Genomic DNA, 13037 nt, shown 5'->3' on the forward strand with positions numbered 1-13037 from the left:
GCTCACCCGGGCCGGCAGCTCGCCGCAGCCTTCGCGCTGGGGTCGCAGCGGGTCGCAGTGAATCACCATCCACTGGATTTCGAACTGGGAAAGGAGATCGAGATCACGTTAATTCGGGTCAGGGGTTACACACTGGCCGAGGGTGTAATAGGAGGAACACCGGGCAGCTAACGGCATGTTTTAAAAGGTAGGTATTTAACGATAATAGCTATGGGTGTATCGGAGAGCTCAGTCCAGAGCAGAGCTCCATCCAACCCTGCTCTCCCTCACCCCTAACTGTGGAGGCTTTTGAAGAGGGGGCATAAACCTGCCGTGGGATTTAAAGAGAAGGTGAGATTCCTCATGTGTCATTTTTCACATGTTCTTTGTAAGCACAGGCCTTTTTCCTCATGCTGTGTGGTGGTTTTACTAGACACACAAAAAGATTTTCTCTAAGTGGATAGTGGTGCCCATGAAGAATGGTAGGTCTGAGGACTGAAACATGGTCTAAGTGTGAGTTCAGAAAGCAGGATCATATGCACACTGGCAACAGTCCACAGGTGGGTAATACAAATCTGTGAAATTTTACATCGTCTTTGAACATCTGTATTTGGCATTGGAAAATGGCGGGATTAAGGCAAACTTCTTCTCAGAAACTGCAATCGAGACTCACTTGATGTGCTATATGGATGAAAAAATATACCCTCTGCCGTAAGTTACTGAATAGCTCAAACATACAGCTTCAGGGGTATATCCATTGATATATAATGCATCACATGGAATTTTAAGTACCAGAAGCATATTAAATTGTGCATATTTATTGCATCTAGGTTTTAAAGTCTTGGGTTGTTTTCCCTTCCCATCACACATAGTGTCAGCTTGGCTTATGAACCACTAATGAGTGGTTTATCTAGAGATTTTTCAGTTTGATCATACAATTCAGAGGGTCCTATTCCTTTCTTTTCATTATGGATGGCTGAGGAGTCGGGGGCAGAGAAAGTCTTGGGGTTTTTTTCTTGTTACAACATGGAGCCCTAGTATGGAAAAGACTCAGATTTGTTTTTGCTGAGAAGCTGAAAATAGAAGTGAGTGTCTGAGGGTCTTCACTTCTTATTTCTTTGCTTCTGAGTCTTTCTTTTTACTCTGTTGAGCTAAAGTAGCTCTCCACCATCCTTCCCACAACATAATGTCTCAGTGCTTCCTGGCTGCCTTCTGTGCTCCCTCTGGGGTACCTCATTGCTCTCTTCAGTCCCAACCCATAACTGATGCAGAAGGTGGACTGTCATTCTGAGATGCTTTCCTCTCCCACCACCATCCTTACATTTACCTAATTGTATACTGACTGCTAGAGCTTTGAGTCTGAAGTCCTTTAACACTTCTGCAAGACATCCACATATCCACAAGTTGCTTTTTTTTTTTTTTTTTTTGCTTTCAGCTTCACCAATTCAGTGCTGTCACTCCTGAAATCCTCACTATCACATCTTCACATCTCTACTGTTCTGTTTAATTTGCAGTCATCACAGTTGCCAGAGTGCTGGGACTAGAGCACGAAAGAGGCAGTACCTGGTTTCTTTTACCTGTTATCTGACACCACTATCTGCGAGTCAATTCTCCATCTCCTTTGTCCAAGTCTCATTTTAAAACCTTTCCTAGTCCTTAGTAATAGGCAACTAAATGTCATAATATACATATAAAAGAACACAATGTATACTATAATTCAATACTAGAAAGCAGCAATAAAAAAAATAAGAGGGTATCTGGTATCTGAAGATGAAGATTGATAAAAAGGCATAAAAATGGGATCAAATGATACCTATGTGATAAATTATTTCTTACCACACAACTAGATTGAGTCCCTAGTCTCTACATTATTCACCTCTGAAGCTCACTTGCAGAGGTCTATAACTGGCTCTAAAGCAGTTTATAATCTATTTCTGATTTAAATAAATACAGACATGGTTTTGAGTGACAGAATATATACATTTTCAGTTTGCCTGGTTAATATTAAATTAAAATTGTATTAAATAATATTAAAATTGAAAAGTTATCCATTCATTAATTAGGAAATACCATAATTAAGGTTGCCTGTACAAATTTAATCTGTATGTAATCTGAAATTGTGTGACTCCACACTTTTTTCCTTAGAAGGCTTCCCTCATTCAGAAGACCAAATGAGCAAGGCATGGAAATGGTTCCCATACTGCAGAAACTGTTAGTTTGGAAGTAAACTTACAGGTTTTGAAAGTGGTAAAAAAAGAAAGCATGGCTTTACGGAAAAGGCAGACAGATGCCACTGGATGCACCTACTTTTGCTTCATAATTCTTATATAGAGCTGACAAATTGTTTAAATCAAAATAGCCACATTAGAGAGCATTCTGCACAGAGTTGGAGGAGGGAATTGGATGCCTGAAATGAAGTATCTGGGTACAGTTTATGCAAAAACAATCAGTAACAACTGTAACTGAAATCAATAGTCTTGAGCTGTGTTTTCAGCTTAAAATGTGGTACAAAATCTGTAAACACTGAAAAAATTACTTTTAAGACATAATACCAGCAACCAATATCTGCATCAGCACATACTGGGTTTTTATGTAGATAATCATTGCCTCTTTTTTGCTCTATTTCGTGTGTGTATGTGTGTATTTGTGTGTCTAGTTTTTGGCTTCTGTACTGAGGTGAGAAAGATTTGAGATGATAAAATGCTAATTGTCCTAGACTTCGATGCATGACTGTCCAAGTGCCTTAAGAAAATACTACTAGCAAATGCATATACATTTCTAAAGTTTGAACCCAATTTTTCAACTTTGAACATACTCAATATTAAAATAGAGATAACTTTATTAATGAGATTATAAAATGTGATGGCTTGCTGCAGTGGGAACTTGACTCACTGAGCCAGGAAATCCTTTTAGTGTCTCGTATATTTTCGTCCAATGCTCTTGAACGGCCAACCAACCATTTTGTTTTGTTCAAGATGGGATTTGAGTCATGAGTATTAAGTAAGGCTTGGTACTCTCATGAGTTCAAAATACATGAAAAAAGTCTGAATAAATGAGGCAGGCATCCTATGCAGAAAAAATACCTAGCATTATTTACAAAACACTGTACCATAATGTGAATGTAAAAGGAGCTGAAATATTTTGAACGTGCAGCTTTAATTTGTTGTTCTTTGTTCAGTCATTTAGTCAGACAGCATTATTTTTTAAAAAATAAAATATGGTTGCTCTGTAAATTTTTTGCTTAGAGCTTTTGTTACTGTTTTGAGAATATATAAACAAAAAATGAGATGAAAGCTGCCTGATATTTTTAAAATGAAAAATAAAACTCTTTTGTTGGTGAGGTAGTAAAAGGTGTGACTGGCCTCCCATTGATTTAGGAGAGGTGAGAGAAGGGCAAATATGTCCTAGCCTTGCTGTCAAGGTACCTTTTCTCTTGCCAGTATTTCACAATGATCTTGTTGATTATATTAAGCTGATTTAAAGGAAGCTACTATTTTGAAGATGTCTCATGTAGCTGTGCTATTGATATCAATACAAAGTGTTACTAAGGATGAAGTACAGGCACAAAGTTCTAAGAAATGGACCTCAGATAAATCAGGGGTAATCATAAAGCAGAGTTATTAAAATGTAATCCTTTAAGACCCATAGGTGTTTAAGACCCATAGGTTAATATTTCTGACATCCATTTTCCAAGATTCCTATAGGATTTCAGTTTCATCTTAATTTTGTAATCAGCACAGATATAATTGGATTAGTTATGTCTGTCTGTTTACTGTTTTGTCCGTTCTGTGGAAATGTCTGTATACGCCCACAGCTTTGCGCATCTCAGTAGCAGAGCTATGCAATTCAGTTGTCTTATTAGCACCTCATCTTTAGATGAGGGAGATGAAGGTTAAGAAAGATGTAAATGAGACCTAAATGACTAGAGCAGTACTTTCAGTATAGCAGCATCAGTCACAGGGAAGAATCAGTCATAGGCTTTAAGGAAAACGGTGATGCTCCTCTGGGGGTAAATCAGAGCACGTTTGCAGGTCTCTTCTGGGAGAGCTGACTCCCTGTGCCCCCCTGGGCTACTGCTGCCTCGGGGGTGATTCAAGGGAAGGCATCCCTTCAGGGGAAGTACAACTCAGATAAGCAATTTTCAGGTGAAGGCTTTCTACAATTTTTCGTCGATGCTGCCTATGTTTGTTCTAAGGGAAGTCTGCTATTGACTGTTTGTATATTTGTTAAGTGACCAAGAATAAGCTACACATATTTAAACATATCTCATTCTAAAGCTATTTTAAACATGTTTTATACGTTTTCCTACATCTCTGTAATGGGTTTTTAGAGCTTCACTTTCCTTGCATCTTTTTTCAAAGATGTAGAACAATACAGGAAATTCTGGTGTTATTTGACTTTCCATAGCAAGGGTTCAGCCTTCTGAACCTGGTATTTCACAGGGTGAAAAAAACCTGAGATGTGACTTTTGACATTTCACATACACAATCATGGTGTAAATAAATCCCTGTTCAGCAAATATTGATAAGCATCTTCCTCTTCGACATTACAACTCATCTAGCTGCCCTGAACCAGTTAGCAGCATGAAATGCCAATTAAATAACAACCAAGGATCACTTCTAGCAAAGTGCTTAGTGTCTATTATGTGAAAGTCAGGGTAATGCCTCTGAAATCACAGAAACTAAGGCAATTTATTTTATCTCAAAGCAGTTAATCTCTGAGCAATAAGAAATGAATGCCTTACTTTTCTATAACAAGCACGTGATTTAGGAAGTAAGTTCCTACTTAGTTTTGAAATGATAATATATCTTGTGTTGCTTGGAGTTTATAGCAGATTATTTGAATTACTTTTAGATAAAAAAGAACTATTTTCTTTTTTATCTTAAAAAAAGATAAAATGCATCTGTAAGCCTGTATAAAAATTTGCCCTCCATAAAACATTCCAGAAATCATGGAATAAATCTTTGTAAAGGCTCAAAGGCAAGCCATAGTTTTTAATGGAATGCTATTACTCTCCTAGGCAATCATAGTAACAACAAGCAATAAAGAATTTCTTTTAAAATGACATGTATTACAGTGCACCTATAAGAAGTTTACCTATTCTGCAAGATAAATAGAGCAGGATACTGCAAAAAAAAAAAAAAGGAAACACATAATTTATGTCCTTTAAAAAATATACCATGGGAAGTAATATACTGTAACAATGCCTGGAAATAAATCAGAAATTGTGCCTGGGACATATTAAATAACCAAGACTGGTAAAATGTTTAAGCTGAGTATAGCCAAGCAAGTTAAAGGATAAGCCTAGAATACCCCCAACCATAGATTTATTTAATCCATTTAAAGAGAAGCTAAACGGACAAGCTAAAACAGAAACTTGTGCAATATAAATAATAAATAAATAAATAAAATTTTTAAATTCCTGTTCCATCAGATTGTGTATTTTCTTTATTATAATTTCAGAGAATATGGTCTTCCTAATTCTACATTTTTGAAATATCAGGTTGGACGACTACGTTTGTCATTTTTGACTTCATAGCACAGGCCATGAAATTCGTCTAGTGAGTCTTACTTCAAACACACAGTTGTCTGAATTAAAGTGTATTTTTAGACAACCAAACTCAGTTTAAAAATTTAATGTGATGTTTACCTTCTTTCTTCCCTGATAATTTGCTCCAGTGCTTCATTATTCTTTTGGTCAAAAAATGTGCATAATATTCCTGTTTTAAGGTCTTCCTTATGCAAAAGTTTGTTTTTTTCAAGAGAATACAGTAAATATGACTGAATCTTTCCATAAACATGCTAAAGGTGTAAACAAATGTTTTGCATGATAAATGGTGAATTATAAAAATTATTTAATTCCATTTTGTCCTTTCGTCCTTGAAGAACAGTGTCCTAAACTTCACATTCCCCCTGACCTCAGGTGCCTTCATACTAGTGCCTAATTATGTAAGTGCTTAAACATAGATGAGGCAGAAGTTAATGCTAGACACTCTTCCCCCACCAGATGCCTGAAGAGCCCAGCCTAATCGGTGTTCCTTGTTTGTATGCCTTGCTAAAAAGAACAAATCTCTGCAAAACACAGGCTGAAGAGGAAGGGGGATAAAATTCCAAATGTCCTCTGCTGCTTTTCCCAAATTCTTTAATCCTAGCCAAAAGGTCAGCCAGAGCACCAGCAGAGAAGGGGGACAAGACTGATTTCTTGCCAAGTGACCTTAATACCACATCTCTCTCCTCGTTTGTAGGCTGCCACTCCTATTCATTACTTTAACAGGCAACAGGAACCCTCCTTGTTTTTAAAGGAATGACTCCGTGTCTGACTTGAGAGCTTGGTTTACTATAGCACTGTATATAAGGTGCTGCAATACCTTAATACTTATACCTCTCTGTGCATTTAATCTAAATACCTTTCCAAAGAGGAATGTAATATTGGGATAGAAATATTTTCATCCCAGTAACATGCATAGAATATGTAATATTTTCATCATCTTGTCCATCCATTCATCAACCAGTATCCCTCAGACCGGTCAGCAAAGCTAAAATGTGTATGCAGCTAATCATTACATGATCAGCTCCAGCTGATCACTTTTGAATTATTTTTTCAAAGACTAACTTCTGTTTTCAACAGAATTACTATAACTTTTGGGCTATTGACATTTCCTAATCTACATCTATAGCAACATACTAGATGGCTACTTTCAGAGACACCTGGGGCAGCTTTCTGTCACTGTTTTCCAAGTAAAACTTGAATTTTGCAATATAGTAACCTATATACTTGTGCAAAATAGTAACCTATACACACAGAGGTGATGAAGCGTGAGATGCTCCTTTTCTCACAACATTTGTCCTTTGAAGTTTATACAGTGCTGGTTATTCTGTGGATGCATTTTTGTTAAGCAATATGAAATACGGTTAAAAGATTCTATCTCATACGAAATATGGTTAAAAGATTCTATCTCACTTCACTTTTTTTATTTCAAAGTTGATTCAAAACTTCAGTGTAGGGATATGGAAGATGGTTGCAATACTTTAAGTATCTGATTTTCTTTTGCCATTCAACTCATTTTGAAATGAGTACCCTATATTTATGGTATCTTACCATCCATATTGTATGTACGTTCCTAACAGACTTAACACGGATCCTTGGAAAAGGATCAGGACAATATATGGAATTTTGCAATTTTTTCAACTGTATTATGAAACTTTCTTTTAAAGAAGTTTTTAAACTTTACAAAATTTTGAAACTTTTTATTTCCTTCTACTCTACAAAGCAAATTCAGAAATAGCCTTCCCAAAGTCTTAAATGTCATTTAGTGCCACTATGGGACAAAATTGTTACATTATTCAGAATAAAGTGCAGTATGACTCATTATCTAAAAAAACACTTTCTTGGATGTCTAAAAGACAAAATGTGGATGTGACAGCTACACATTTTTTTCTGTCAGAAATTACAGGTATGTCAGTCACTTTGTATGTGTTTTGTATTAATTGTGCAACTCAGAAACTAAATCAGATAATCAAATAATAAAACCCCTGAGGTTTTTCATATTTGGTTTTCTTAGTAGAAGGGCAAAAAAGCATTCAGTATTTACCATATGTTATTTTCTCCATCAAAACAACTTTCCTCACAATGTAGTAGCGTGAAGAGGATGTTTTTAGCATTAAATCCACTAACAGTATATAGAATAAGCATTTCACTGCCTACTCTTGCTACACAGAATAAAGGAGCACTCCACAGTGAGTTTAGGTGTCTTCTACATGGTGCAGGGAAAGTTAAATATCTAACAACGGGATTCACAGGAGCCAGGATATGGGTGTGGGGTGTCCTCCACTAACCAGAAGGTATTGTGGAGATGGGTGGACTTTATGTCTCAGCTCTTCTGAGCCCTTTGCTTGGATTGGATGTAGTCTCTGATGTTATACTTACCCCTCATAGGATTCATAAACAAGAACCTTCTTTAAGGTCCAGGTTACTTTACAGCCTTTTTTTTGGGGGAAAAAAAACAAACCAAAACAAACAAAAAGCCCCCACAAAACCAAACTCAAGCTAATTAAAGAGGAAAAGCCACTGTCAACATGATCATACCAGGTAGCACAATGATTAGAACAGTCTCCTGAGGTATAAGATATTGATGATAACCTCTGATTTGGCACTGAGATTTAAACGTGGTTTTCTTATTTCCTGTGTGAACATCAGAGTAGATCAAAAAGGACCTCCCTCAATATCTCTTACAGGAGATATTTCTATTAACTATATAAAATATTTATTCTGCCAGAGACGTGGTTAATTTTGTCTAGCCCATGGTTGATGCACACGAGAGGTCCACGTTCTTGCTCAATTAATGTTTTGCTCTCTTTGGTGTGAGGCACAGCCCATAAGTCCATGTTCAGAGACTTCCTCCTAGATCAAGCTCCACATATGAGATAAGCAGAGGAACACCCAGCTAATGGACCCATCCAGTGACAGAAATATGGATGCTTGAGACATTTCGCTATTGAAACTTAGACTTAACCGGGGTCATCCCTTACCTTACACAGTATATGTATGTGCAGTATTTAAAAAATAAAGCCTTACCTGCCAAGGAGTTGTTATTTTCTGCCATTTCTGCTTTCAGAAAACATTTGAAGATGCATTCCACAAAAAAGATTAAATGTAAAAATCCTGTAAAACACTTTTTGCAGTAATAAAAGATTTTGGAACTTACCGGAACTGAAATTTGAGGATTATTTTTAAGTTTCCCAAGCACAGCAAAACCATCAATGCTGATTTTCCCTTTTGGTTTTATGTTTAAGGATTCTATCTTAATACAGTCAATAAAAAGTGTGACACTGTTTGCTTCCACACTTATCATAAGCTTGTGCCATTGAGAATCAAACAAGAAAGGCAAATGCAAAAATGATGCCGTTTGGAGACTTCCATCCAGTGCTTTATAAGAAAACTCAACACTTTTCATTTGACCATTAAGATTCACTCCAACTTGTTCTTTTCCTGAAGAATCCTGAATCTGCCAAATAGTCCAGTATTTCTGAAGCGTGGCCCCAGTCATCCGAAAAGTAGTTAGAAAGGAATACTCATCAGGCAATCCATTGGAATATATGGCACTGTGTAGGATCAAAATACATTACATTTGTTGTGTATTTTGTTCTGAAAAGCTCCACATATCATCACAGAGGAATGAGAAAGTTAGTCAGTGGAACCATATTTCAACCATGCTTTTAACAGTGCCCTTCTGCATGCAGAATCCTGAAACAGGGTGCCCTTTTGAGTCATTGGTGTTGCTAATGGCAAAAGGAACCAATTCAGAAATGTGGGTTCTTCCAACAATGTACAATATTTGTGATAACCCTTTCTAAGTGTAATGGATGGAGCAACAACAGACTCCTACTTCACATTTAGAAAGTATATCCTACAATTATGCTATTTCCTACTATTAGACTTACAAAATAAGTCAATGTAGTGTGACTTTATGATTGACCAGGTAGGTAGTCAGTGCAGATCTGATCTGGTTTTGAAGACATAAGAATGTCTTTTGCAAATGCATTTTCTTGTTCAGCCTGACAATAATCATTTTGCTACCACTTCAGCAGAAATCATTCAACAAATAGTTCACTGACAAATACATGCATAGTAAGAACCCACACTAGAAATGTATTATGTCCTGCGACATTCAACCGCAAGACTACAAGTAGCAGGGAACAGATTTGCCACATATAAAATATTTCATTCTTCTGGAATTCTTATAATGTGAGATTTGGAAGCACAAACAAGTACTACTGTCTGTGTCTCTGTGCAAAACAGTAATGCCATTTTTTATCTCAAGTATGTCAGTGAATCCAGTAGAATATTTTAAAAACATGCCTTTTCATACTCTATGCATACAATTCTATGAATTGTAAAATTGTAGTGTCATAAGCCAGTTGACATCAATACGTTATTTGCGATCTATCCACGTTTAAGAATAAATTTATTAAGTACTGAGACATGCAGAACTATTTTCTCACCAGCTTTCATTAGAATAACTTCTCAGACAAGTAGGCATTTTGAACAAATATTATTTTTGAGTGGCAGATCAATTCTATCTCAGCAGGATTTTAGCTATCATTAGCAAATCTCAGGCTGTAGGCTAAGGGAAAAAAAAAGGGGTAAAATGGAATAAATCAGGTCTTATTCTGTATGCCTGATGACTACTGATTTAGTAAGGTAATACTTCTGGATAAAGTTTGTAGTTTGGTGTTTAAGTGTCCAAAACTGTAGTGCAAGCATATTCCAGCAGGCGACGGCACAGCCTCAGCAAGATCTCAGTAAGGAGCGGGGAAAGCCTGGCAGCAGCAGCTTCACCTTATTAATAAACTGCCTGAACTGCTGGTGTTTCTCCTCTTTCCCCACGGGCTTTTACATACACCTGAAAACTGGTTTATGAGGAAGGGAAATGTTTAGCTGGAAGATTATCTCACTGCACAAGGTGTGGAGATAAGCAAAGGTGGGAGAGGGGGTTCCTCGCCATTGCCTTTAAAATGTGATTTGCTATGACTTGTGTCCCCGTTGACTGCAGACGCAGAAGTCTGTCCCAGCTGGCTTTGTCTGATACGATTTTATCTAACTTGTAGCATTCTCTTATTGTTTTGTTTCAGTTTATCTTGCCATCTTAAATGCAAATGTCAATGCAATGGACAATGTACCTTTCCTCCTTTTCTAAGCATGTTCCGGTAAATGTTACCATCTCCTATCCTTTTGTTAGGCTTCTAGCTTACACAATATATTTATATATTCTTTCCTGCTTCAGGAACATACTCCCACCCTCTATCCAGACACACATTAGTCTCTTGCTAAGCTCTTGATCCAGTTCAGCGCATCTTTTATGGCCCTCAGTGTCCTTCTTCCTCCATAATAACTCTTAAACAAGTAATTCAGTGTCCTCTGCTGCTAAAACCTTAGCTCATCTGAGTCATTTGTGTCTTCATTTGCTGAATCCCACTGTTTGTTCTTGCACAAGAACTGGTTTTACTACTACCCTGTTGAAAGTGATATTGTTAGGTAATTTTTTTAAATAGTCTCTGTGTGACATTCCACTTCCTCTCTGTCAAGTTCAGTGCCTTTGGGGGATCTGATACACTGCAGCTAAAGGAGGCATTGCTAATCCCAGATCCTCTGAGGAGAGGTTTTCAGCCTTTCTCTGCACTGGTAAGTTTTCCTGTTACGGCAATACTGGTTAAAATATCACACACGTTCTCACCCCTCCTCAGCTGACATAACTATACTGGAAAAAAAAACAAACACAAACAAACAAAAGAACTAGGAAGTAAACATAGTTACATCTTTTGATTAGAAGATTGTTTATGCCAAATTGACAAAAGGATTCTTTGCACCATATTTAGCTATACTGTTAGTCCTTTACAAGCCATCATAAGGGTCCTCCTCCTTTTTCAGAAATTAAAATAGAAAAGAAATATGTTAAATTTTTCAAGTGATACACAAAAAAGATAAATTGTGTAAGAGTTTCTGACGTTATAAGAGAAAACTAAATTATAAGAAAAGTATATAGAACAGTAAAGCTAAAGTCAGTACACAAATATTCATAAATATTTACATTTTTAGAAACTTTTAATAACCAGACAGAAGAGATGCTTACTTTAGACTAAAGACTCAGTATCAAAAATGTGACCCAACATAACTAAGTACAGCATGACCCATCGCCAGAAAGGCACTTTGCAGGGGACTGTTACTGTGTAAGATTTATACCTATAATTCCGCAAGTAAAACAGAGACAGTTTCTCATCTCAGTTACTCCAACAGTAACGAAAAGCAATTCCATTGGCTTTAGTGATATCAGTATATTTCAGTACACAGTTTTTCCCAAAGCCTGTGATCTTTACACAGGCAAAAACTCTACTGAAATCAGCAGCCTAAAATGTTAAATACTGGGAAGCCATAGCAAATTTATCGTGGTATTAAAATAAGCAATTGTAGAGAAGTTATTCCTCCATCTCACTGCAAAGTGAAGAGTGTTGGATTCCGTAATCTTCTTGAACAGCTGATAACTATATAAGCACTTAAATTAATTCCATAAATTATTTTTATCATACATGTTTCCAATTCCACTAATTTATGGAAGTAAATCAAGCAATTTTAAACTTAGAATCAGGCAGATGAGCAAAGGAAGAATATGCAAAATTATTTCAAGTACACAGGCCCAATTAAGCCCTAAGCCATTTCTTACCCACTTAAAATTGCCAGGGTTATAAGCCATCAGTGCGTTTTTTAAATTCATTTGTGTATCCTAAGTTTGTAAGGTAGCAGTCTAGTCCTGCTTTCCTTGTGTATTCAGAACAGTTATTAATTGATTTAAGTGTGAAATGAGTGCAAGATCAGACCAATATTTTATCAGATATTTGAATCCTTGCTTATTTTTTTAAAATGCAGGTTGGGGTGAGGGGAGGTTGAAACATTTGTAATTCATCTAAAGGAACTTCTGAAACACTACTGTTTTCTTATCTTTTCCATAAATACCTAAGAGTCTTATTAATCCTGTACCATGAGTGCTTACCAGCAAGATTTCAAGGCTAAGTCCTGCCAAGACATCAGTATATCAGAGATAAGTCACTGGCTAGGTGGTGGAAGCCCTGAATAGTCCCATTGTCTTCAGGATTATCAAGAGCAGTAAGTATTTGAAGAGATTAACTACAAATTTATTTGAATACTACAAAATAACCATTTATTTTATTAAACCTGTTTCTTTAAGAGTTAATTTCTTAGGTGAGCTTTATTGCCCACTGAGATAACTTACTCCTTGCTCAATTAAGATTTTTTTAGAAACATTAGCACAATCCATTAAACTGTAGAAATTCCTCTGGCCAACCTCATAGTAATGCAGTATTATATACCCAGGGGTGGGGGTTCCTTTGCTCAAACTGGAGACACTTGTGTCTGTAACTCCTGCAGCCTTCCAGAATCACAGCTGACCAGGCAGGCACTTTCTGGCAGACATCAAATAAGCAATAACAATAAAACTTAGATAAGCATTTTTAAAAGCAACTATCCTAAGTCATTAACCAGAAGT

The 13037-nt window shown here is 36.6% G+C and overlaps 1 protein-coding gene across 1 annotated transcript; it reads right to left on the reverse strand.

Moving 5' to 3' along the window:
* Positions 1–6: 6 nt before the first annotated feature.
* On the reverse strand, positions 7–9080 carry LOC104620438 (collagen alpha-1(IX) chain-like; the record flags this gene model as incomplete). The annotated part of the gene is made up of 2 exons (XM_010286656.1): positions 8685–9080; positions 7–84 (listed from the first exon to the last, which is right to left on the reverse strand). Coding segments are annotated over exons 1-2 (420 nt in total), but the record flags the coding sequence as incomplete, so codon positions are not given.
* Between the last annotated feature and the right edge of the window lie 3957 nt (positions 9081–13037).

Source organism: Phaethon lepturus, unplaced genomic scaffold (assembly GCF_000687285.1).
Source record: "Phaethon lepturus isolate BGI_N335 unplaced genomic scaffold, ASM68728v1 Scaffold56874, whole genome shotgun sequence".
In the NCBI taxonomy this organism is placed as follows: domain Eukaryota; kingdom Metazoa; phylum Chordata; class Aves; order Phaethontiformes; family Phaethontidae; genus Phaethon; species Phaethon lepturus.